The 22,057-nt window shown below is 43.0% G+C and overlaps 1 protein-coding gene across 1 annotated transcript in view; it reads right to left on the bottom strand.

Moving 5' to 3' along the window:
- Positions 1-19,211, bottom strand: part of adgrv1 (adhesion G protein-coupled receptor V1) — an 810,104-nt gene extending 790,893 nt beyond the window's left edge. The window contains exons 1-3 of the mRNA XM_068029668.1: positions 19,029-19,211; positions 13,208-13,357; positions 7,505-7,600 (exon numbers count right to left, since the gene is read on the bottom strand). Coding sequence (XP_067885769.1) covers positions 7,505-7,600; positions 13,208-13,357; positions 19,029-19,211 — 429 coding nt within the window. The remainder of the gene's footprint in view (positions 1-7,504; positions 7,601-13,207; positions 13,358-19,028) is intronic.
- Positions 19,212-22,057: the final 2,846 nt, after the last annotated feature.

Here is a 22,057-nt window from a genome sequence, read left to right as displayed (position 1 = left end):
CAGGCTGAATACTTTCCATCTACTACCACCCTCTGTCTTCTATGGGCCAGCCAATTCTGTATCCAGACAGCCAAATTTCCCTGTATCCCATGCCTCCTTACTTTCTGAATGAGCCTACCATGGGGAACCTTATCAAACGCCTTGCTAAAATCCATATACACCACATCCACTGCTCTTCCTTCATCAATGTGTTTTGTCACATCCTCGAAGAATTCAATAAGGCTTGTGAGGCATGACCTGCCCCTCACAAAGCCATGCTGACTATCTCTAATCAAACTATGCTTTTCCAAATAATCATAAATCCTGTCTCTCAGAATCCTCTCCAATAATTTGCCCACCACTGACATAAGACTGACTGGTCTGTAATTCCCAGGGTTATCTCTATTCCCTGTCTTGAACAAGGGAAGAACATTTGCCACCCTCCAATCATCTGGTACTACTCCAGTGGACAGTGAGGACACAAAGATCATCGCCAAAGGCGCGGCAATCTCTTCCCTCGCTTCCCGTAATAACCTTGGGTATATCCCGTCTGGCCCCGGGGACTTATCTATCCTCATGTCTTTCAAAATTTCCAGCACATCCTCCTTCTTAACATCAACCTGTTCGAGCATATCAGCCTGTTTCACGCTGTCCTCACAAACGACAAGGTCCCTCTCACTAGTGAATACTGAAGCAAAGTATTCATTAAGGACCTCCCCTACCTCATCCGAATCCAGGCACAAGTTCCCTCCACTATCCCTGATCGGCCCTACCCTCACTCTGGCCATCCTCTTGTTCCTCACATAAGTGTAGAACGCCTTGGGATTTTCCTTAATCCTACCCGCCAAGACTTTTTCATGTCCCCTTCTAGCTCTCCTAAGTCCATTCTTCAGTTCCTTCCTGGCTACCTTGTAACCCTCTAGAGCCCTGTCTGATCCTTGCTTCCTCAACCTTAAGTAAGCTTCCTTCCTCCTCTTGACTAGCTGTTCCACAGTGGCGCAGTGGTTAGCACCGCAGCCTCACAGCTCCAGGGACCCGGGTTCGATTCCGGGTACTGCCTGTGTGGAGTTTGCAAGTTCTCCCTGTGTCTGCGTGGGTTTTCTCCGGGTGCTCCGGTTTCCTCCCACAAGCCAAAGGACTTGCAGGTTAATAGGTAAATTGGCCATTATAAATTGTCACTAGTATAGGTAGGTGGTAGGGAAATATAGGGACAGGTGGGGATGTTTGGTAGGAATATGGGATTAGTGTAGGATTAGTATCAATGGGTGGTTGATGTTCGGCACTGACTCGGTGGGCCGAAGGGCCTGTTTCAGTGCTGTATATCTAATCTTGTTCCTTCACCCTACCATCCCTTCCTTGCCTCATTGGGACAAACCTATCCAGCAGTCGCAGCAAGTGCTCCCTAAACAACCTCCACATTTCTGTCATGCATTTCCCTGAGAACATCTGTTCCCAATTTAAGCTCCCCAGTTCCTGCCTAATAGCATGGTAATTCCCCCTCCCCCAATTAAATATTTTCCCATCCCGTCTGCTCCTATCCCTATCCATGACTATAGTAAAGGTGAGTTTAGAAATAGGAGGATAGAGCAGATGAATGCGTGGTTGAGGAGATGATGCAGGAGGGAGGGCTTTAGTTTCCTGGATCACTGGGTCTGTTTCTGGCAAAGATGGGACCTGTACAAGTTGGACGGGTTGCACCCGAACCGGAATGGGACAAGCATCCTTGCTGGGAGATTTGCTAGTGCTGTTGGGGAGTCGGGAGGGGGGGCGGTGGGTGGTGTTAAACTAATTTGGCGGGGTGATGGGATACAGAGTGGAGTTACAGTAGGGGGTAATATAGAACAGAAAGTGAGTCTGCCTGGAAGGCAGAGCAAATGTAGACCTGGTAAGGCACAAGGGAAAAATGAAAGGTTGGATTGCATCTATTTCAATGCAAGGAGTATTACTAGGAAGACAGATGAATTGAGGGTGTTGATTAGCACATGGGACTATGATATTGCTGTCACAGAGACATAGTTGAGGGAGGGACAGGACTGGCAGCTCAATATTCCAGGGTATAGAATCTTCAGGCATGACAGGGGAAGGGGATAAAAAAGGAGGTGGCATTGCACTGTTGATCAAGAAGTCAATTACTGCAGTAAGGAGGGATGACATCTCAGAAGCTTCCTCAAATGAGGCCATTTGGGTAGAACTTAAAAACAAAAAGGGGGCAAACACTTGGCTGGGTGTGCACTACAGTAAGAAGAGATAGAGGAGCAGATATGTAGGCAAATCTCTTGAGAGGTATAAAAATAATAGGGTAATAATAGTAGGGGATTTCAACTTCCCCCATATTAACTGGGATACTCTCAGTGCAAAAGGCTTAAAAGGGGCAGAATTCTTAAAATGCACACAGTAGAGCTTTTTGAGCCAGTATGTAGAAATGTCCTACAAGAGAAGGGGCAGTACGAGACCTAATCCTAGGGAATGAAGCCAGTGAAGTGGTAGAAGTGTCAGTGGGAGAGCATTTCGGGGAGTTTTCTATAGACCCCCCAATAGCAACAGAGACACGGAGGAACAGATTGGGAGGCAGATTTTGGAAAGGTGCAGAAGTAACAGGGTTGTCGTCATGGGTGACTTCATCTTCCCGAATATTGATTTGAACCTCCCTAGTGCAAATAGTTTGGATGGAGCAGATTTTGTCAGGTGTGTCCAGGAAGGTTTCAGAAACGCCTATCTGTACCCCTTACGATAGAATCCCCTATTACTATCACTCTTCCACTCCTTTTCCCTCCCCTGCTGTGCAGCAGAGCCATCCTTGGTGCCACGGACCTGGCTCTTGCTGCTTTCCCCAGGGAGGCCATGCCCCCCAACAGTATCCAAAGCGGTATATCTGTTTGAGAGGAGGATGGCCACAGGGGACTCCTGTACTACCTGTCTGAGCCTACTACTCCGCCTGGTGGTCACCCATCCCTTTTCTGCCTGTGCTGCCATTACCTGCGGTGTGACCATCTCTCTAAACGTGCTATCCACGACATCCTCAGCATCGCGGATGCTCCACAGTGAATCCACCCTCAGCTCTAGCTCCGTAATGCGGGTAGTAGCTGCAGATGGATACACTTCCTGCATACATGGTTGTCAGGGACACTGGAAGCATCCTGATTTCCCACATAGTGCAGGAGGAGCATATCACAGGTGCAAGGTCTCCTGCCATGACTTACCTTTAATTTAGTTACTCCCTTTAAAAAATACTAATTACATGAGGGGTCTTGTTCTACTCCAAACACTACCCAGTACAATCTAAAGTCCTTAATAAATTACACTAATTTAAGTAGTACTACTTACCTTATCACTTGAGGTTTTTTTTTAAAAATCCCCTTTTTTAAGCAATTTAAATGCACTAACAACTGTTACTTGCCCAACCAATCACCTTGCAGAATTCCCATGATGTCACTAAGTTTTTTTTCCCTCTTTTTGAGTCTCAGCGCACACAGAGACACAGGGAGTCTGCCAGCTGCCGCTCCGGATCAGGTTCCACGCAGGTCTGCCAGCCGCCGCTCCGCTCCCAGGATAGTGGGGGATTCACTGATGGGAATGCCATTGAACATCATGGGGAGATGGTTCAATTCTCTCTTGGTGGAGATGGTCATTGCCTGGCCCTTGTGCAGCGTGAAGGTAACTTGCCACTTATTACATGCCTAAATGTTGTCCATGTCTTGCTGCAGGCCCCAGCTAGAGGGGGAGCAATCGAGAGGCCAGTGTTTTTTTTTCCTTAATTCGTTCATGGGATGTGGGCATCACTGGCTAGGCCAGCATTTATTGCCCATCCCTAATTGCCCTGAAATACAACTGAATGGCTTGTTAAGATGTTTTAGAGGGCTTTAAGAGTCATCCACATTGCTGTGGGGCTGGAATCACAGAGGCCAGACCAGGTAAGGATGGCAGATTTCCTTCGCGAAAGGACATTAGTGAACCAGTTGGGTTTTTAAAACAATTGATAATGGTTTCATGGCCACCATTAGACTATCTTTTTAACTCTAGATTTATTAATTGAATTCAAATTTCACTATCTGTCATGGTGGGATTTGAACCCATGTTCCCAGGACATTAGCCAGTGACATCGGTCGGAATTTTACGGTGGATGGATGGGAGCCAGACTCCGACGTGAAATTCAGTGGCAAACGCGCTTCTGCCTAGCCTGGGGATCCGTCCCGTATTTTACAGATCCCCGGGCTTTAATTGTCCTGAGGCAGGACTTCCAACCACTTGAAGGAAAAGGTCCCGCCTCAGTGAGCTGCCGGCCAATCAGCGGGCCAGCAGCTCTTAGTCCCAGCAGCGCCACTGGGAGCGGTGGCCACTGCTGGGACTGCAGCCAAGCCAACGCCATGGATCGAGGAGGGAAGGTAAGTCGGGGCAAGCCTCACCAGGGGGATCGGTCCTTCCCTGGTGAGGCTGGAGTGGTCCTTTGCGGGGAGGGGGTGTCTTGGGTCCCGGGGGTCAGTTGGGAGGTGGGGGCAGCCCTCAACCAGGTACCCTGTGCCCGACTGCCATGCTCCCCTGCCCCGGGGCGCAGGAAGGCCGGCAGCTATCGCTGGGCAGCCTTTCACGTCCCCAGCACACCCGCTTGCCATAGGTAAAATACCTGTGGAGGCGGGCGAGGGCCCTTAAGTGGCCGTTAAGTGGCCAGTTCAGGGTCTTGATTGGCATTGGGCGGGCGGGCCATTTCCCACCCGCCGCCTGCCCTCCGTAAGCTTGTCCAGAGGCGGAATCAAGGCGGGTACGTCTCCCGGAGCCTGCCGCTCAATTTTATGCCGCCCCCATGCCATCATCCGACTCGCTGGGGCAGCGTAAAATTCCGGCCATTATGACCACGCCACTGCCTCCCCTTCAAGCAGGGGCAGCTCTTGCCACTGGGGGGCCCACCATGGGCACAGTATAACCGAACAAGAGGTAACCACCCCTCCACAACCCTGACCCCACAGTCAGTATACCTGGTGGCCTCGCCACATGGCGTGGTTTCCCCCCCTGCCTCCATTAATTAGCCAATTAAGCATCTCAAATGACCCAAGAGCAGGCTGGCCACCTGCCACCACCCCCGCCTCCACCACCCCGCTGCTGGTAAAATACCAGTGGAGGCAGGTAGGTGACGGGCACAGCACCACCCACCATCCCACCTGATTTTACGCCCCACCCGGCTTCCAACACACTCCCAGGGTAGGGGGGGCGGGGGAGGGGAGGTTGCATAAAATTACAGCCATAATCTTGAAGCACTAAGCATATTAAACAATAAAGATCAAGTTTCCATCTTTGTGTAGCGACCTTGATTAAAACTTCTGGGAATGGAGGAAAGATGAACCTATAGCTTTCACTGACCTTTATTTCCCTTTAACCCAAATATTCTGCAAGAATGATCCCAGATCTCAAAGCTTGCATATTCCAAAACTCTTCTCATCAATTCTCCCAAGTTCTCAGATTCCCCAACCCTATATTTTGCAACGACCCCCACCACCAGCACCGCCTCAAATCCATAACTCCTTCTAAATGTTCCCAATATCCCTCTGTTGCCATGAAACATCACTTCCCAATCCCATTCCACTTGGATGCTCAAGACACCACTCCCAGTGTTCCAAGGCCCTGATAGCCCCTCCCAATACTTCTATATCCCACAACCCCCTCATTTAACATTTACAAATCCTCGTAGGACACAATGTTCTCACATCCAAGGTAGTTCATCTCAATGTTTTCTCCCCATGTTTACTGCAAATTGGCGCATAGTCAGATTTTCCCAGTTGATATGTTTCCATCTAATTGCCTGTTATTCAGAAGAATTTTTGTAATTCTACTGCATTCACTTTGAGTTCCAAATTTTTACCAAGAAGGTGAACAATGCAAACCAAATTACTCAAACACTTGCTGAAAATGTCTTCATCCACTATTTATTCACCATCTTATTTGCCTTCGTGTATAAACTAAAAAATTATGGCGCTGAAGTACCTTTAAAATTCAATACTTTACACTAACCTAATAAAAGATAGTTATAAAGTTGTCTTTTGCTTTTTTAAAGTAATTTTATTAATTTTTTTCACTTGTAGGCTTGAAGTTGTTACTTTGACCCATAATTATCACTCTGTTAGCTTCGGTGAAAATGCCATGGTCTGGTACCATGGTACAAAAATTCCTATTATGCTTTAATGTGGGTGGCAGACTGATTCACAATTGTTATGGAATATCTTCTCATGGTGTAAAGGATTTTTGAATTTTTCCAAATTATTTGTAATAAAAGGCATAATGAATTTTTCAAGTAAAGACAAACATATAATCAACTGTTAGGGAAAACTAATCTAAACACATCAACAGACAATCCTCTAATGTTCCTTACTCTCTCTACTCCACCAATGAACAGTGTTCTTTCAGCCATCATGGCCCTGCATGCTGGAATTCTCTCCTAAAATCACCTCCCCTTGGCATATCTCTCCTTCAAATGCTTCAACCTGCATCCTCTTCGCCTACTGGTGCCCACATTCTCCATATTGCTCAACATACTGAGAAGTTAGCTTTTAAATGAGAACATTACATAATGGCTCCTGGGCTGACCGGTCCTCACTGAACACCTTTGCTCTCCAACTGTATGCAAGTTGTTATGGAGATACAAGCAGTTCCTTCTATTATAGTCAGTTCCATTTTCACAAGCTCAGGTATTCTTCAGATGGGTTGAGGCATACTCGTCCCATGGACAATTATTTTCTAAAGTCCAAGTGGTTTTATGAAAATGATATCACACCTGTGAGGAGCACCTGGTGATGTCCAGTTCTGCAATGTTATTTTGGTCATTGCAATCCACTCTGCTCAGAAATGACACTGCTAGTCAATTATGAAACTGCAGAAGTGGGATGAGTTAAAATACAGAATGTGAAAGATTATCTATCCATGTTCATTGATGACTGTTAAGCAGAAAAGTATTCCTATCTTTAGTACAATTCAACCACAACAACAGTTTACATTTTATAGAACCTTTAATATAGCAAAACACCCCAAGATACTTCCCTGTAGGTCAGATGTAATTTCTATGATGTTGTACAACAGGATTGTAAAAGAACATTTAAAAAAAAATACAGCATCAAAAAAAATGCTGTAATCACTTATTGTATTGCCAATTAATACTGACATAATTCAAAATTTGTTAAAAAGCCTTTGATATTTTTAAATCCTAATTCTACTTTTCTGTCCCTGCATCTAAGGATCATTCACATATTATTTAACCTTGATTTCCTCAAAATCATCAAACTTCCGCTCCAGTGTCTTCAGAATATTAAGTGTTTTAATATAGCGGTTGTACAATACAGGGGTGTTATGATATACGCTGTAACACAATAAGACCGATCCAACAAAATCACATTGCTGGAATAATGCCTCTCTTGCTGCAAGTATAAATAGGGAATTCAGGTCCATGTTCTCTACAATTTTCCCCATCCATTAATTTTCCCACTCTGTTACAACAGCATTCCAAATACGCTAAATAATTATACTGGCAGAAAAAGATGCTTACCACATTGAAAGATATAATTCCAAAGGCATTATCATTCGACAGAATAGTTACTGTGGCAATATTGGGAATTCCAAGCATCACATCTGCAGAAGTACCCTAGAGTTAACAGAAAAATACAGTACATTTATGAAGTAAACTACTTTGTCACAAGTCTAATCGTTATGTGCTTTTTTTTATATAGGTTTTGAATGCATAGTTCCAGCTAGATTGGTTATCTTGAGCTGTTTTTAGATTGACAGGTTTTTATATGTATAATAATAATGATATGCTTATGTTTGTCTTCAAAACTGTAGTCAGCAATTAAACAAAAGAGAATTTAACAATCCCAGTCACAGGAGCCATAAACAGCTCCAGCCTAAAATACATTTCACACTTCCAATCTAATATATGGTGGTATTCAGTCGAAAATTACTAGCCAAACTAAAAATATATTTGCCAAAACTGTTTTGATGCAACAGTCAGATCCGATTCTTTTCTTAACACTGCTGTAATTACCAAATGGAGCACAGTTTTATTCAAAAATGTAAATTGGTCATGATCTGTAACTTTTACAGAATGGAAGTTCTTTGGGCACCTCAGATTAATTAGGACCCCAAGTTAATAAAGAGGTCTTTCAAAACTCATTTATCACAGTTTGACAACCTATTAATGACACCATAGCAATAAGAAACTAGGTATGAAGTATGCAGTTCTATTTGAAAATAAAGTTTCCTTTCAGTCCTTCGCCTTTATACATTATCCTTTGACTTAAATGTTAAAAAGCTGAATTCTATACCCAGCTCGAGATCAAAGGTCTCTACAATTTGATTCATGCAGTGAAATGAATGGTTGCGGGAAGATAGATGCATCGTACATGTCTTGCTTTTAACTGGATGTATCAATGTAACATACAGTATTGTTAAAAAAAAAACTTGTCCAAGAAACACTATAAAATCCTTATTTTCATACTTTAACGTTGAATTCAAGTTTTAAAAAAACTAAGAGACCGTTCCATGCTGTAGTGAGAAATAACAAGACTTCATGCCCAAAATCCATTCTCATGGGTTAGACTATATTCTCTACTGCACATTGGAATGTTAATTAATTAGATTCCGGACAGAAATGTTTAGAATTTTTATTTATCAGATATATAATTTGAAATCCACAGTAAATGTTAGGTATTGGATATTACAAGATACAGGGGTGTCCGAAAACCATTGATTTAACAGCTTCTTAGAAAAATAATCTGGCACACTAGTTCACAAGAATCATAGGTAGGGTAGTAAATTACAATGTGCTCATTAAAAGTTTATATTGCAAAAATTACATCAAACTATGTTAATCTGAAACAACCTTAAACACCAGCAATTTACAAAAGTTGAAAAATCTTTAACAAAGAAAAATAGCATCAAGTAAAGTTTGATATATTGATGTTTATGTAAAGAACAAAGTGTAAGTACAGTTTTAGTTAAGTTGATGACTCCTAGATCATTCTTTGAAAGCATCCATCGAATGTAAACTAACAGCTACGTCCTAAACTTTATATATCTTGATAGAATTATTGATTTTAACATCTACATTTAAAAAGGACACATATAAACAGTCAAATGTTTAATTTTATTTTTTCTCCAAGTTTTTACTGGAAAAGTGTTCTGATCCATTCAGTATGTGCTGACTAGATGAAATGTTAAAGCTCTAATATTTGTATTATTCGCTGTTAAGTACTCAATGGTTTTTGAAGCCTCAAAAGAAATGTGATAAATATTGAGGCTCCACAATTTCTGACTCATGAGCACTTGATCTAAAGTCTGAGCTTCGTACGGTCCACATAGAAGTCTATTATCAACAGTTTCCATAGCAACCTTCTTAGCATCTTACTGTTCACACACCACATTATTCAACTTTTACCTCCATCATGAATAAATTCGTCTCCGCTTTGAAATACCTGCAGTGTAATTTAAATTAGATTTCGGCTCGCAGTTTAAAGTGAATGAGATCTATTTAAATTCTCAAAATGCAACAGAATAATAATAAGAAAATAAAGATTGAATTGATGATATACAATGGCTTTTGTTTTACCATTAATTGGAGCTATGAAACAGAGGGCTGAATTTTCTGAGCCCTCTGGCTTCGGGGGTCATGGCAGGGGGGCCCAGATATTTCTTCTGGGAGAGGCCCGCCATGACCCCCGAAGCCAAGAAGGCCTCAAGGCATTTTACCGGCAGCAGCGAGGCATCGGTGCAGCCCTCCCACCACCAAGCAATGGGGCTTTCATTTGCGTTGCTAAATCTATAGAAATAAATGTAAATAAACATACCTAGACCAGGCGGCCGTTCCACGCCGATATTCCATCCAGTAGCTGGAAGTCCCACGCCTTCCGATCCCCATTTGGGAATTCTGGAGATTCAAGGCGAGCCACTGGTGGAGAGGAGTTTAATTCTCAGGTCGGGAGGAGGGGAAACAGAGGAAACTTACTCCATTAGCTGGGGAGATGATGGGAATGGCTTGAAGGGCAAAGGTAACAAGGTTTGGAGGGGAGGTTTGGGTTGGAAATTAAGTTTATTTTGGATAGGATAGGCCCAAAAACAAACATTGTGGGGGATGAGAGAAGGGATTGCAACTTTTATTTAGTTCTTACACAAATTTCAAATTAATGTCCCTTTAAAATTTCCAATGTTACTGCAGGGCTTGAAGCCCTTTAAAAATGGCGGTGGCGCTGACACCGTTGCTGGGGATGAAGTGGCTGCCTCCTCTGCGTTATCAGAGGCGGCTGTTCCGCCCCCTCCATTTAAATGAGGCCCCGCACAAAATATCGCGGGGGCTCAGCGGTGGCCACTATACGTGGGCGGACCGCTGACATCAAAGTGCACCCCCGTGATTTGCGGCTTGCTAATAAAATTCAGCCCAGAATGTTCATTCGTTTTATTACAGCACTTTCAAAAATGAAGATCACGGGAGAAATCCGTTTGTGTAGTGCTACATGGGCAGGCAGCACCGCAAGCTGCTGCATTCTTCAATGTTATTTTTGTATATTATTGGAACAAATCTGACAAATTTATACTTATGGCACCAAGCTTCACACAATGAAAGCACATAATTGGAATTTGAGCACAAAGAAAACACACCCCACCTGATGTTTCATCCATTTATCATCCCTCTGCCCAAATAAACCATATGTGCTTCCATCATATGAAGCTTTGCACCTGGACTGCTACTTTGTAAAATCTACACCTATGTTTTCAATTATACCATGAAGCAAAAATAATATTTACATTTATATAGTGTTTTCCATGTTTGTACATCTCAAAACACTTCACATAATTGATAGCTTTTTGAAAGTCATTTGATGTCTTATGTAGGCAAATAAGGCAGCCATTTTATGCTAGCCCTGGCAAGTAAAGCTTTTTACAGATACAGACAGGTTTCAACATGCATGAAAATCCACCATAATACTTATAAGCCTCTAAACTAAACTACTAAAATCTCGAAATCAAAATTTCCATTTCTCTGATATGGAAAGTAAAATGGAGGGAGGTGTAAAATGGCCATAAGTTAAATACTCCCACTGACCTGACTTGAACTACTTGCACTAATATCATACTTTAGCCTAATTAAGGCGCCAGAATGTTGCAAAAATATTTAAACAAAACCTCGCTCAATTCTGCAGAGGAAGGAAAGCTCATGAAGTGCCATAGGATTTGTATGTTCCTTTGGTTGCAACATTTAAAGAAACTAAATGCAATGCTCCAAGGTGATTTCAAAGCACCTGAGATTCAGCCGATAGATCTGAACCACCCAGCGTTGTGCTATCCTGATGTCTGACATGAAATAAACCCCTTGATTGGATCATCATTTTGTAAAGAGTTTGGATTTATTCTGTGGTTGCAAGTGATAATGACAAAGCACATGATTATTAATTACAAGAAATTTAAAAATAACTTTTAACTCTAATTTTTATCACTATGCTCCAAAACAGGGGAGGCAGTGGCATAGTGGTAATGTCACTGGACTAGTAATCCAGAGTCCAGGATAATGCCCCAGGGACATGGGTTCGAATCCCACCATGGCAGATTGTGAAATTTGAATTCAATTAATAAATCTGGAATTAAAAGCTGGTCTAATGGTGACCATGAAACCATTGTCAATTGTTATAAAAACCCATCTGTTTCACTAATGTCCTGTAGTGACTCCAGCCCCACAGCAATGTGGTTGACTCTTAAATGCCCTCTGAAATGGCCTAGCAAGCCACTCAGTTCAAGGGCAATTAGGGATGGGAAATAAATGCTGGCCTATCCAGCAATGCCCACATCCCACAAATAAAAAAAACATGCAAGGCATTCCAAAGACACAAACACCAATGATGATAGAGCCCAGCACGTGGCAAGGCAGAAGCATTCACAATCATCTTCAGCCAGAAATGGCAAGTGAATGATCCATCTTGGCCTCCTCTTGTGGTGCCCACCATCATAGATGCCAGTCTTCAGCCAATCTGATTCAATCTCGGTGATATCAAGAAGCAGATGAGCACACTGGATACAGGTAAGGCTGTTCACAAAAAGCAGAACAAATCCAATCCAGCCAATAACTGCTCCATCAGCCTCCTCTCAATCATCAGCAAAGTGATGGAAGGTGTCGTCCACAATGCTATCAAGTGGCACTTACTCACCAATGCTCAGTTTGCATTCCACCAGGACAACTCCGCTCCAGTCCTCATTACGGCCTTGGTGCAAACATGGCCAAAAAAGCTGAATTCAAGAGGTGAGGTCAAAGTGACTGCCCTTGGCATCATGGCAGCTTTTGACCGAGTGTCGCATCAAGGATTCCGAGTAAAATTGAAATCAATGGGAATCAGAGGAAAACTCTGCACTGGCTAAAGTCATATCTCGCACAAAAGGCAGCAGTTGTAATTGTTGAATGGCAATCATCTCAGCCCAGGACATCGGTGTAGGAGCTTCTCAGGGCCGTGTCCTCATCCCAACCACCTTCAGCTGCTTCATCAATGATTTTCCAGCCAACATAAGGTCAGAAGTGAGGGATGTTCACTGATGATTGCGCAGCGTCCATCCGTAATTCATCAGATAATGCCCACATGCAGCAAGACCTAGACAACATCCAGGCTTGGGCTGACAAGTGTTAAGTAACATTCATGCCACACAAGTACCAGGCAATGGTCATCTCCAACAAGAGAGAGCCTAAACACAACCCCTTGACATTCAAAGGCATTATCATTATCGAATTCCCCAGCGTCAACATCATTGGGGTCACCACTGATCAGAATCTTAACTCAACCAGCTGCAAAGATACTGTGGCTACAAGTGCAGGTTCAGAGGCTAGTTATTCTATGCTGTTACGACCGAGGTGGGAGGAGTGCACTGTTTATTCTAGCTCCACTCTCCACGGGTCACAACATATATTTAATGGTTTCCCACTTAGCAATACAGTCAATCATAGACTCTATTTTTATCTCAGAATAAAATACACCCATTTTATCAATTTTTGTTTGTGCATTATAAAATCCAAATGTGAACTGCATGGACTGAGAAATCAAATAAAGTCTGGAAGCTTTGGTTTGTGCTACTGGCATTTATTTACTCTGGACAAATCATGCTAAATTGCTTGCACTTGCAATACTTATAGCTTAACCACACGAAGTACATTACCTAGCATGGTAGCCTATATTGTCCCATTTTACTTGGAATGAATTTAGTAAGAAAATGAAGTTACCTGCAGCGTTAGGTAAAATACAAACGTTTCATCTGCTTCTGGAAAATCATCGTCCTTTACTGCAATGTATACGGTTTTGTTTGTTTCTGCAGTCAGTAATCGGGCTACAGCAGATGTGCCCTCAAAATCACCAGTATCTTCCCCTTGAAGCTGAAAAGATTTGTCATGAATATGTGAGCTCATCTTTACTTAGGCTTACAAACTTACAGTTAGGAATTTTCTTACAGTTAGAAATTCTAACCAAAAGTTAGCTTGTTTCCAATAAATAATTAGATCAATAATTGATATGCAAGTTCTACTCAATATAACTTCATTCCATTAAAGATTTTTTTTTTCAATCATGCAACTTTTACTTCAAATGTTATTAAGTACAATGGGCACATTGCTATCTTTTCTTTTATACGTTTGGAGGTGGATTGAATAATGTGGCTTATGAACAAAACAGGTACTGATATTGCAGAAGACTGCATCAATAACTGGTTCTGCTCGCGAAAATGTATTTCATGGAGTTATTTAGAGATACTTTAACTCTTTTAGTTTTATTGACTAAGAGGTGGTGCAATCTGGGATAATTTTGCCGCCAGTTCACAGAATCACAGAATCGTTACAGTGCAGAGGGAGGCCAATCCGCCCTTTGTGGAAAAGTGTTTGTGGCCACAAACAGCTGAGCTGAAATAGTAAAATTATCTGTCTTGGTAATTATGAACTCAGACAGAACTTCACAGCACACTACATTGTACCATCATGCTGCCTCTAGAAACAACAACAACAGCAACTAGCACTTATATTGTGCATTTAAAATTATAAAACATCCTAAAGCACTTCACAGGAGGTTTAGGGACAGAAGTCTAGAGCTTAGGGCCTAGGCAGCTGAAGGCATAGCCACCAGTGATGGAGCCATGAAAATTAGGGATGTGCAAGAGGCCAGAATGGAGGAGCGCAGAGATCGTGGAGGGTTGTAGAGCTGAAGGAGGTTACAGTGATAGGAAGAATTTGAAAACAAGGATGAGAATTTTAAAGTCAAGGCATTACTGCAGCAGAAGCTAATGAAGGTCAGCGAGCACAGGGATGATGGGTGAATAGGACTTGGTGTGAGTCAACAAAGACATGGATGAGACTTTCAGTAGCAGATAAGCTGAGGCAGTGGTGGAGATGGGCCATTTTATGGAAGTGGAATTAGGTGATCTTGGTGATGGAGAGGACATGGAGTCAGAAGCTTAGCTCATGGTCAAATAGGATACAAAGGTTACGAACAGTCTGCTTCAGCCTCAGACAGTGGCCAGGGAGAGTCCCACAATGCAATTCACAACCTTATATATATTATAAACAATAACAGGTACATCTCAGTGAATTTAAGGTAGCCCTCCTACATTGATTCACAACCCTCAACTGGCCTACTAAGTGATCATTCACAAAAAGATATATCTTATCCGCAGTTTAAATTACAGCAATAAATAACATTGAATAATGAATAATAGGCTAACAGTTTTAAAATAGATGGCAGGAATGTTGTGTTATTTGGTTAATATAGCTAGCAGTAATCGCCAACTGAATAGTATTCTACAGAGAGGTCAAACTACTAATTTCCATATTTCTGTTTCCTCCTGATAGGTAAGATTTTGCAGAGAAAATGTATAAGTCTAAATCATATACAGTACTAACAACTGTAAACTTGTCATTTGATCCCTTACACTGACAGCATGGCAAAACAGTGCCAGCAACAAATGACTGTTTTAAGTTAAAGTCCAATGGCATTAAATACTTTACCAACACTTGGTGAATTTACTCAAACACAATTAAAAATATAATTCAAATTCAATCTTCATTTTCTATCAATAGTATCTATAAACGGCAAACAATTCTCCATAAATTTGGAAATACATTTCTCCCTCATTTTAAGCATAAATTTTTGTCTTATTTTAAGATATAAAATCCATAAGCATATTTCTTAAACCACAAAGCACAGAGGTTATCCTCTACAAATAGGTAAATATGTGCTCTACGTCCAGGGTAATAGTAAATGTAGATGAATAAGAAAGGAAAAAGTTAGTTCACGTGTGCCAGCTTTCCATTTTGTATCGGAAACAAAGTTAATGAAAAGGAAAATCAGGCAGGGTATATAACGAATGGCCAATCCAGTATCACCTGTATTAAGCCCCTGCCAAAGTTGAATGTCCCATCCAAACACTCCAAGTTTATAACATCCTGATCCTGACAACAATATACATAAATTCACATTTCAAGTTTGCTGAAATCATTGTTTCCGCACACGAAGACATCTCCTTGATTTGATGCTAAGTTTAAATTGCCATTGGGAAGGGGAAAGTTTGCTCCACAGAGGCTGCCAGATCTTTGTGGACAGCTTTCTTCAAAAGCAACAGCAAGCACCATTGCTTTGCCAATGACCCCAAAACACTGGCCAATATTCTATAGCCTGAATAACAGTCTGCCTCTTCACATTTGTAGGCAAGACCCAGAATGTTTTCTCTTTCCCAAAAGGAATTACAACTTGCAATCATTTTGTTGAGAATGTCATATTTTATATGTCTAAGTTTGCAAGAAGCATGGTGAGAAGACAATTACCATGTAACAAATCCGCATATTTCCTTTGTGTGTAACATGAAAAAGGTTGATAGAAAATGCACACAGATACTAAATTTTTTAATATATTACAAAAACAAGTAAATATAATACAAATATAAGGAGATAACGTATGACTCTGAAAGAAAACTAAACTGAGTCGGTACATTCTTGTCCAAATATTCTCTGTCCTTTAACCCCACTGGAAGACTACTACATTTGTATTGCCCAGAGCAGGTGGAATTTAATCCCCCCTCAGGTGTGGGCTGGGAGGCGTGGGGTTGGGGGGGGGGGGGGGGGGCGGGTGGGTGCCTGGCGGCGGTGCTACAGAATCGGAAGGTAAGGCAGGTGAGGAGCCATAGCCTTGCCCTTCCCTATCTCCATAATTGCCTCCAGCCCAACACCCCACCAAAATATCTGTGCTCCTCCAATCTTAAGCATCCCAGATTTTAATTACTCCACCATTGGTAGCCATGCCTTCAGCCCTAATACCTCCTTATATGGCTCAGTGTTAAATTTTATTTGATAAAACTTCTGTGAAGGGCATTGAGATGTTTAACTATGTTAAAGATACTATATAAATACAAGTGTTATGACCAGGTGAGAAAGGTGTCTAGGGGTCCTTTACTGTCTTCACCTGGTCTTATTGTAACAGGGTTTAATTTTAAACACACTGTGTTTTGAGCTCCCCCTTTGTGAATCCTTGTTCACAGCTTTCCAATTATAAGGCAAAGAACTGAGCACACCAGGTTTTCTTTAGGTTTAAAGAAAAGTGAAATTTATTAAACCTTAAACTTGAACTCTAATACGGTTAACGCCTACGGATATACCACGCTAGCATGCACACGTGATACACACATGCAAATAGGGACAGAAAAGAGAAGAAAAATAAAATGGAGACTTTTGAGGGGGTCTCTAAAAGGGGATTTCTTGTTACTGTTCTTTGTTTCCAGCTCGCCCTAGAATCCTTGATTGTAGACAGCTCTTACTTTTTGTTGGGGCCCAGTATTCTTCTTAAAGCTTGTTCACTGTAGGAGACTTTTCTCTCTTGGGATTCATATGTCTTCAATGGTTTCCAAAGCTGGTGAGAGCAGGATGAGAGCAGACAGGAGAAAACAGCCTTCTGAGTTCAAAATCCCTGTTGGAAGTTCAAATTCAAAAAAACTCCACATTCAGCCAGTCATGTGAACAAACTGGTCCGGCTACATCTGTTTGTGTATTTGGCCACCTTAGAGTTAACCTGGAATGCTAGCCTTTCCACCTTCAACATCTGGTAATCAAAAGTCTATTGTGGATTAAATTAGAGCAGGGAAAAGCTCCTTTGTCCTTTGAAGTACTTGTCTGTTGATATGCTAATGTCTCTCTCCAGCCAGTCTCCAATTTTTTTTAAAAACAAGTTCTTTCTTCACCAACAATAGTTAAAAATCAATGCTCCAGAGACACGACTTCGAATCCCACCACAGCAGCTGGTAGAATTTAAATTCAATTATTTAATAAATCTGAAATAAAAAGCTAGTCTCATTAATTGTGACCACAAAACTACCAAATTGCCAGGAGCTACAATGTCCACCACCAAGAGTGGCTCAGTGGCAACATGACTAACTGAGCTGGCCAAGTCCTGAAGCAGATATCTGCCAGACTGAGCTTATGGCAGGTGTTGAGAGAACCAACAACAGGGAAAAACCTACTGCTCTTGCCAACACCAATCTATCTGTTGCAGATGCATCTGTCCATGACAATACTGATAGGAGTGACCACAATACAGTCCTTGTGGAGATGAAGTCCCATCTTCACAACCAGGATATCCTCCATCATGCTGTGTGGTACTACCACAATGCTAAATGGGACAGATTCAGAGTAGATCCAGCAGCTCAAAACAGGCATCCATGAGGCGTTGTGGACCATCAGCAGCAGTAGAATTGATTCAACCACAATCTGTAACCTCATAGCTCGGCACATCCCATCAAGCCAGGGGATCAACCCTGATTCAATGAGGAGTGCAGGAGAGCATGCTCGGAGTAGCAGCAGGATAACTAAAAATAAGGTGCCAATCTGGTGAAGCTACAACATAAAACTGCATGCTAAACAGCAGAAGCAGCACATGATGGACAGAGTTAAGCGATCTCACAACCAACAGATCAGATCAAAGCTCCATAGTTCTGCCACACCCAGTCATGAATGGTGGTGGATGATTCACAACTAACTGGAAGAGCAGGATACATAAATAACCCCCACCCTCAATGATGCGGCAGCCCAGCACATTAGTACAAAGGACAAGCCAGAAGTGGCAAGTGAATGATCCATCTCGGCCTCCTCGGTCCCTAGCATCACAGATGCCGGGCTTCAGCCAATCGATTCACTCCACATGATATCAAGAAACAGCCGATGGCACTGGCTACAAAGGCTATGGGCCCTGACAACATCCTGGCTGTACTGAATACTTATGCTCCAGAACTAACTGTGTTCCTAGCCAAGCTGTTCCAGTACAGCTACAACACTGGCATCTGCCCTGCAATGTCGAACACTGCCCAGGTATGTCCTGTCCACAAAAAGCAGGACAAATCCAATTCAGCCAATTCGCACCCTGTCTGCCTACCCTTGATCAGCAAAGTGATGGAAGGTATTGTTGGTGCTATCAAGGAACACTTACTCAGCAATAACCTGCTCACTGACACTCAGTTTGGGCTCCGTCTGGGCCACTCAACTCCAGACCTCATCACAGCCTTGATCCAAATGTTAAAAAAAGAGCTGAACTCAAGAAGGGGTGATCCGCCATAAATTATAGGAAAAGTGAGGTGAGAGTGACTGCACTTGACATCAAGGCAGCATTTGACCGAGTGTGGCACTAAGAAGCCCTGGCAAAATTTAAGTCAGTGGGAATCAGGGGGAAAACTCTCCACTGGCTGGAGTCATACCTAGCACAAAAGAAGAAGGTTTTCGTTGTTGGAGCCCAATCATCTCAGCCCCAGGACATCACTGCAGGCCTCACTGCTAGGTAAAATTAACTCTGCACTGTACTGCCATAATCATATTACGATTGAATACTTCTGTTTAAAAAAAACACTCTGGAAAACTGAACTTAAGGATAAATTTTATATTTTTTCCTATAATTTATGGCGGATCACCCCTTCAAGTATTTAGAATGTAAAACAATGTATAAAATAGCACTAAACATAGACTGAAAGCATAACAAGTCATAGCGATTCAACAGTAGGATTGCCGAGACAATCTTTGTCCTTACCAGTAAGAGTGCTGTGACATTGGCTGGTGTTCCCGTCCTTTCAATAACCAGGCGTATAACTGAGGTGCTTGTTTCATTCACCACAAACTTTGTTTGACCTGCAAACTTTACTTCAGTATTTCCAAAAGCAAGAGTGACACAAAGACCCAAAACAAGCTCAGCCACCAAGAAAACAGCAGGCATTCCTATAAAGACAAATCAGAGAAACAACACCAATTTAAACTAGGATCATTATTAGGATGACAGATAAAAATGTACAAACCCAAATTTATATGGGTAAATGTTTTCAGATTCATAGAAAAGTTTCCCCAACTCATTTTATAAATACTTTGGATAAAAGCTTTTCTCATTACTTTTTAGTAACCTTCTCTTATTACAGGATAATTCCAATGCCCAAAACAACAGCAAAGTGCTTCTTTTCACTGCTAAATGCCTTGACCAGCTGCCCTTTTCTGACCCCTCCACTCTCCCCTCTGATACCAAATATGAGGAGCTGATGGATTTTTTTGTCTCCAAGGTTGAAGCTTTTCACTCAGCTACCTCGGGGCCCTTGTAACTTTTTCTCTCCCTGATGCCATTAACAACCCCGTACTCCAAATATCACTCTGCAATGTTTTGCAGTTTCTCTCCAATCATCCCGCAACTTTCATCAGTCATCATCTCCGTGAGTAATATCAGCTACCCCCTCAACCCTCTTCCAACCCAACTTCCCCTCTTCAGTGTACTACTTGCCAAAATAATCAACCTCTCCTTTTCCTCAGGAATTGACCACCCCCTTCAAAACGATTGGAACCATCCTCCTTTACAAAACCTCACTTTCAACCTCCTCTTCCCCACCAGCCCTTCCTCTCTAAGCTCCTTTCCCAGCTCTCCCACCACACCCTATTCAAATCCCTTTGTCTGGATTCCCCTCACACGCTCTATCAACAACCGACCCCATTACCAATTATATCCAATGTGACCATAATATCCAATATTTCTGTGGATTTCAACATGATTGGTCACGCTATCCACCTCTTCTTGTGTTAACCTCTATAGAACAGCTCTTTCTCCATTCCATTGCTACCAGCCCCAACATAGTCAGCATATCTTCCAATTATTTTTCCTGCCACTCAACAAGGGCAGCTCAGCAATATCATGCATAAGGAGTAATTATCAGGTCAGATTCAATGGGAGGTGAGAAACACAGCCAGGTTTGTTTTCAGGTCAGAAACCTGCCTCTGGTCAGAAACTGATTAAAGTTACAATTTAATCAGCCCTTACTAATGAGCCCTTACTAATATGGAGATGGGTTCCCTGTCCAATTAGAATTAGTTCGGGCGGGAACAGAGGCGGGTCAGATGAAGTGAGGCACTGATGTAGATTCCCCATAGCAGCCATCATTGAGATTGCTGGCTGGCCAGGGAGAGAGATCTGCAGTTTATGCAAAGTCTTGCACTACACCAGAGTGAGGTGAGATGAGTCAAGATAGTCACTGGCCTGGCACCTGGGGCAGGGCTGCCCCTTGGCTCATTAATGTCAACCTTGATCTAATGTTGGAGGCTCTGAGGGAGAAGAGGGAGGTTCTTTTGCCGGAGGATGGCAGGAGGAGGCCATCAGCTGAAACCAAAGAAGCCTGGCTTCAGATTACCACTGCCGTCAGAGACAGAAGTGAGACAGAAGAATCTGGATCCAATGCTGTAAAAGGTTCAACAACCTCATACATTCGAGCAAGGTGAGAGCAACCCCAACCCTTTGGAAAGGCCTCAGCACTTACACCCGCCAGCAGACACACCAGCTGAGGAGCCTCAGGGCACATGCTTCTCTGGGGGGGTGTGCCCAGGCCATGTACCTATGCCTCAGAATGGCTCACAGCCAAGGAACTGCTGAGGACCTGACAACACTGAGACATACAGCTCCTAATGGGATAGGGGCAGATGGCATCAGACACAGAAGACAGCAGTGCCCGACCTCGCTCTCTTTTGTCCCTGCAGGAGTTTCACGCGCACAATGAGAGGGAGAGAACCCCTACAGGAGGAGTATTGCCCTTTCTCCATCTAATAACCCCCAAGGAGCAGAAAGCAATGGGGATAACCACGATAGTGAAAGAGGAGGCAGTCGGGTCTGGCAAAATGGGAGCTCCTGGTGATTAAGGAAGACAAAATGGTCATTAAGGGGGGTGTGATGCACTCCACCCCATCCGGTAGCGTGTCAGTAACATTAGGTAGCCTCAGCAGTACAGAGGTTTCTACTCTTTTAGGCAAGCTCACACAGTATGAGCGTGCCATCCACTGGCACAGGTGCTCTCACCTCGGTGGGTCCTCGTGCATGTGTAGATAGGGTGGAACAGATGGATGATCACAGCACTCTTGTACAAGCGAAGGTGCCAGATGCAGAGGGAGCTGTGGTCAACTCCCCTCAGAGGAGGGAGGACAGACACATCATCACTCAACTGGTCACAGATGCAGGTCCTCAGGAGTCACTGGAAAGGAGGCTCCATTTTGAACAGCAGCAGATGTGCTCCCGCATGTTGGAGTTCCAAGGCAGTGTGGGGTCTTGGACAGAGAATGGAGAAATCCATCTAGTTCATGTGCACCATAATGGCTCAGGACTACAAGCACATGAGCTCCTCCATAGATAGAGCGGCCAATCTTTGGACAGCCATATGCAGCAGCATTCAGAGTACATGCAGGAATTGCACACTGACATACACGGAATCCATGTAATGCTGAGTAGTGGTAGAATCCCTGTCTTGAACCACTGCAGTCCTTCTGGTGCGGGAACATCCATAGTACTGTGAGGAAGGGAGTTCCAGGATTGTGATCCAGCCACAGTGAAGGAATGGCAATATAGTTCCAAGTCAGGATGGTGTATGGATTGGAGGGGAACTTGCAGGTGTTGGTGTTCCCATGTGTCTGCTGTCCTTGTCCTTCTCGGTGAAAGAGGTCACGGGTTTGGAGGATTCTGTCAAAGGAGGCATATCTCGTTACTGCCGTACATCTTATAGATGATACACACTGCTGCCACTTTGTGTCAGTGGTGGAGGGAGT

Source organism: Heterodontus francisci, chromosome 4, assembly GCF_036365525.1.
Source record: "Heterodontus francisci isolate sHetFra1 chromosome 4, sHetFra1.hap1, whole genome shotgun sequence".
NCBI classification, from domain to species: domain Eukaryota; kingdom Metazoa; phylum Chordata; class Chondrichthyes; order Heterodontiformes; family Heterodontidae; genus Heterodontus; species Heterodontus francisci.
Note: the sequence above shows the minus strand (reverse complement) of the source record. Positions and strands in the feature narration are given on the sequence as shown.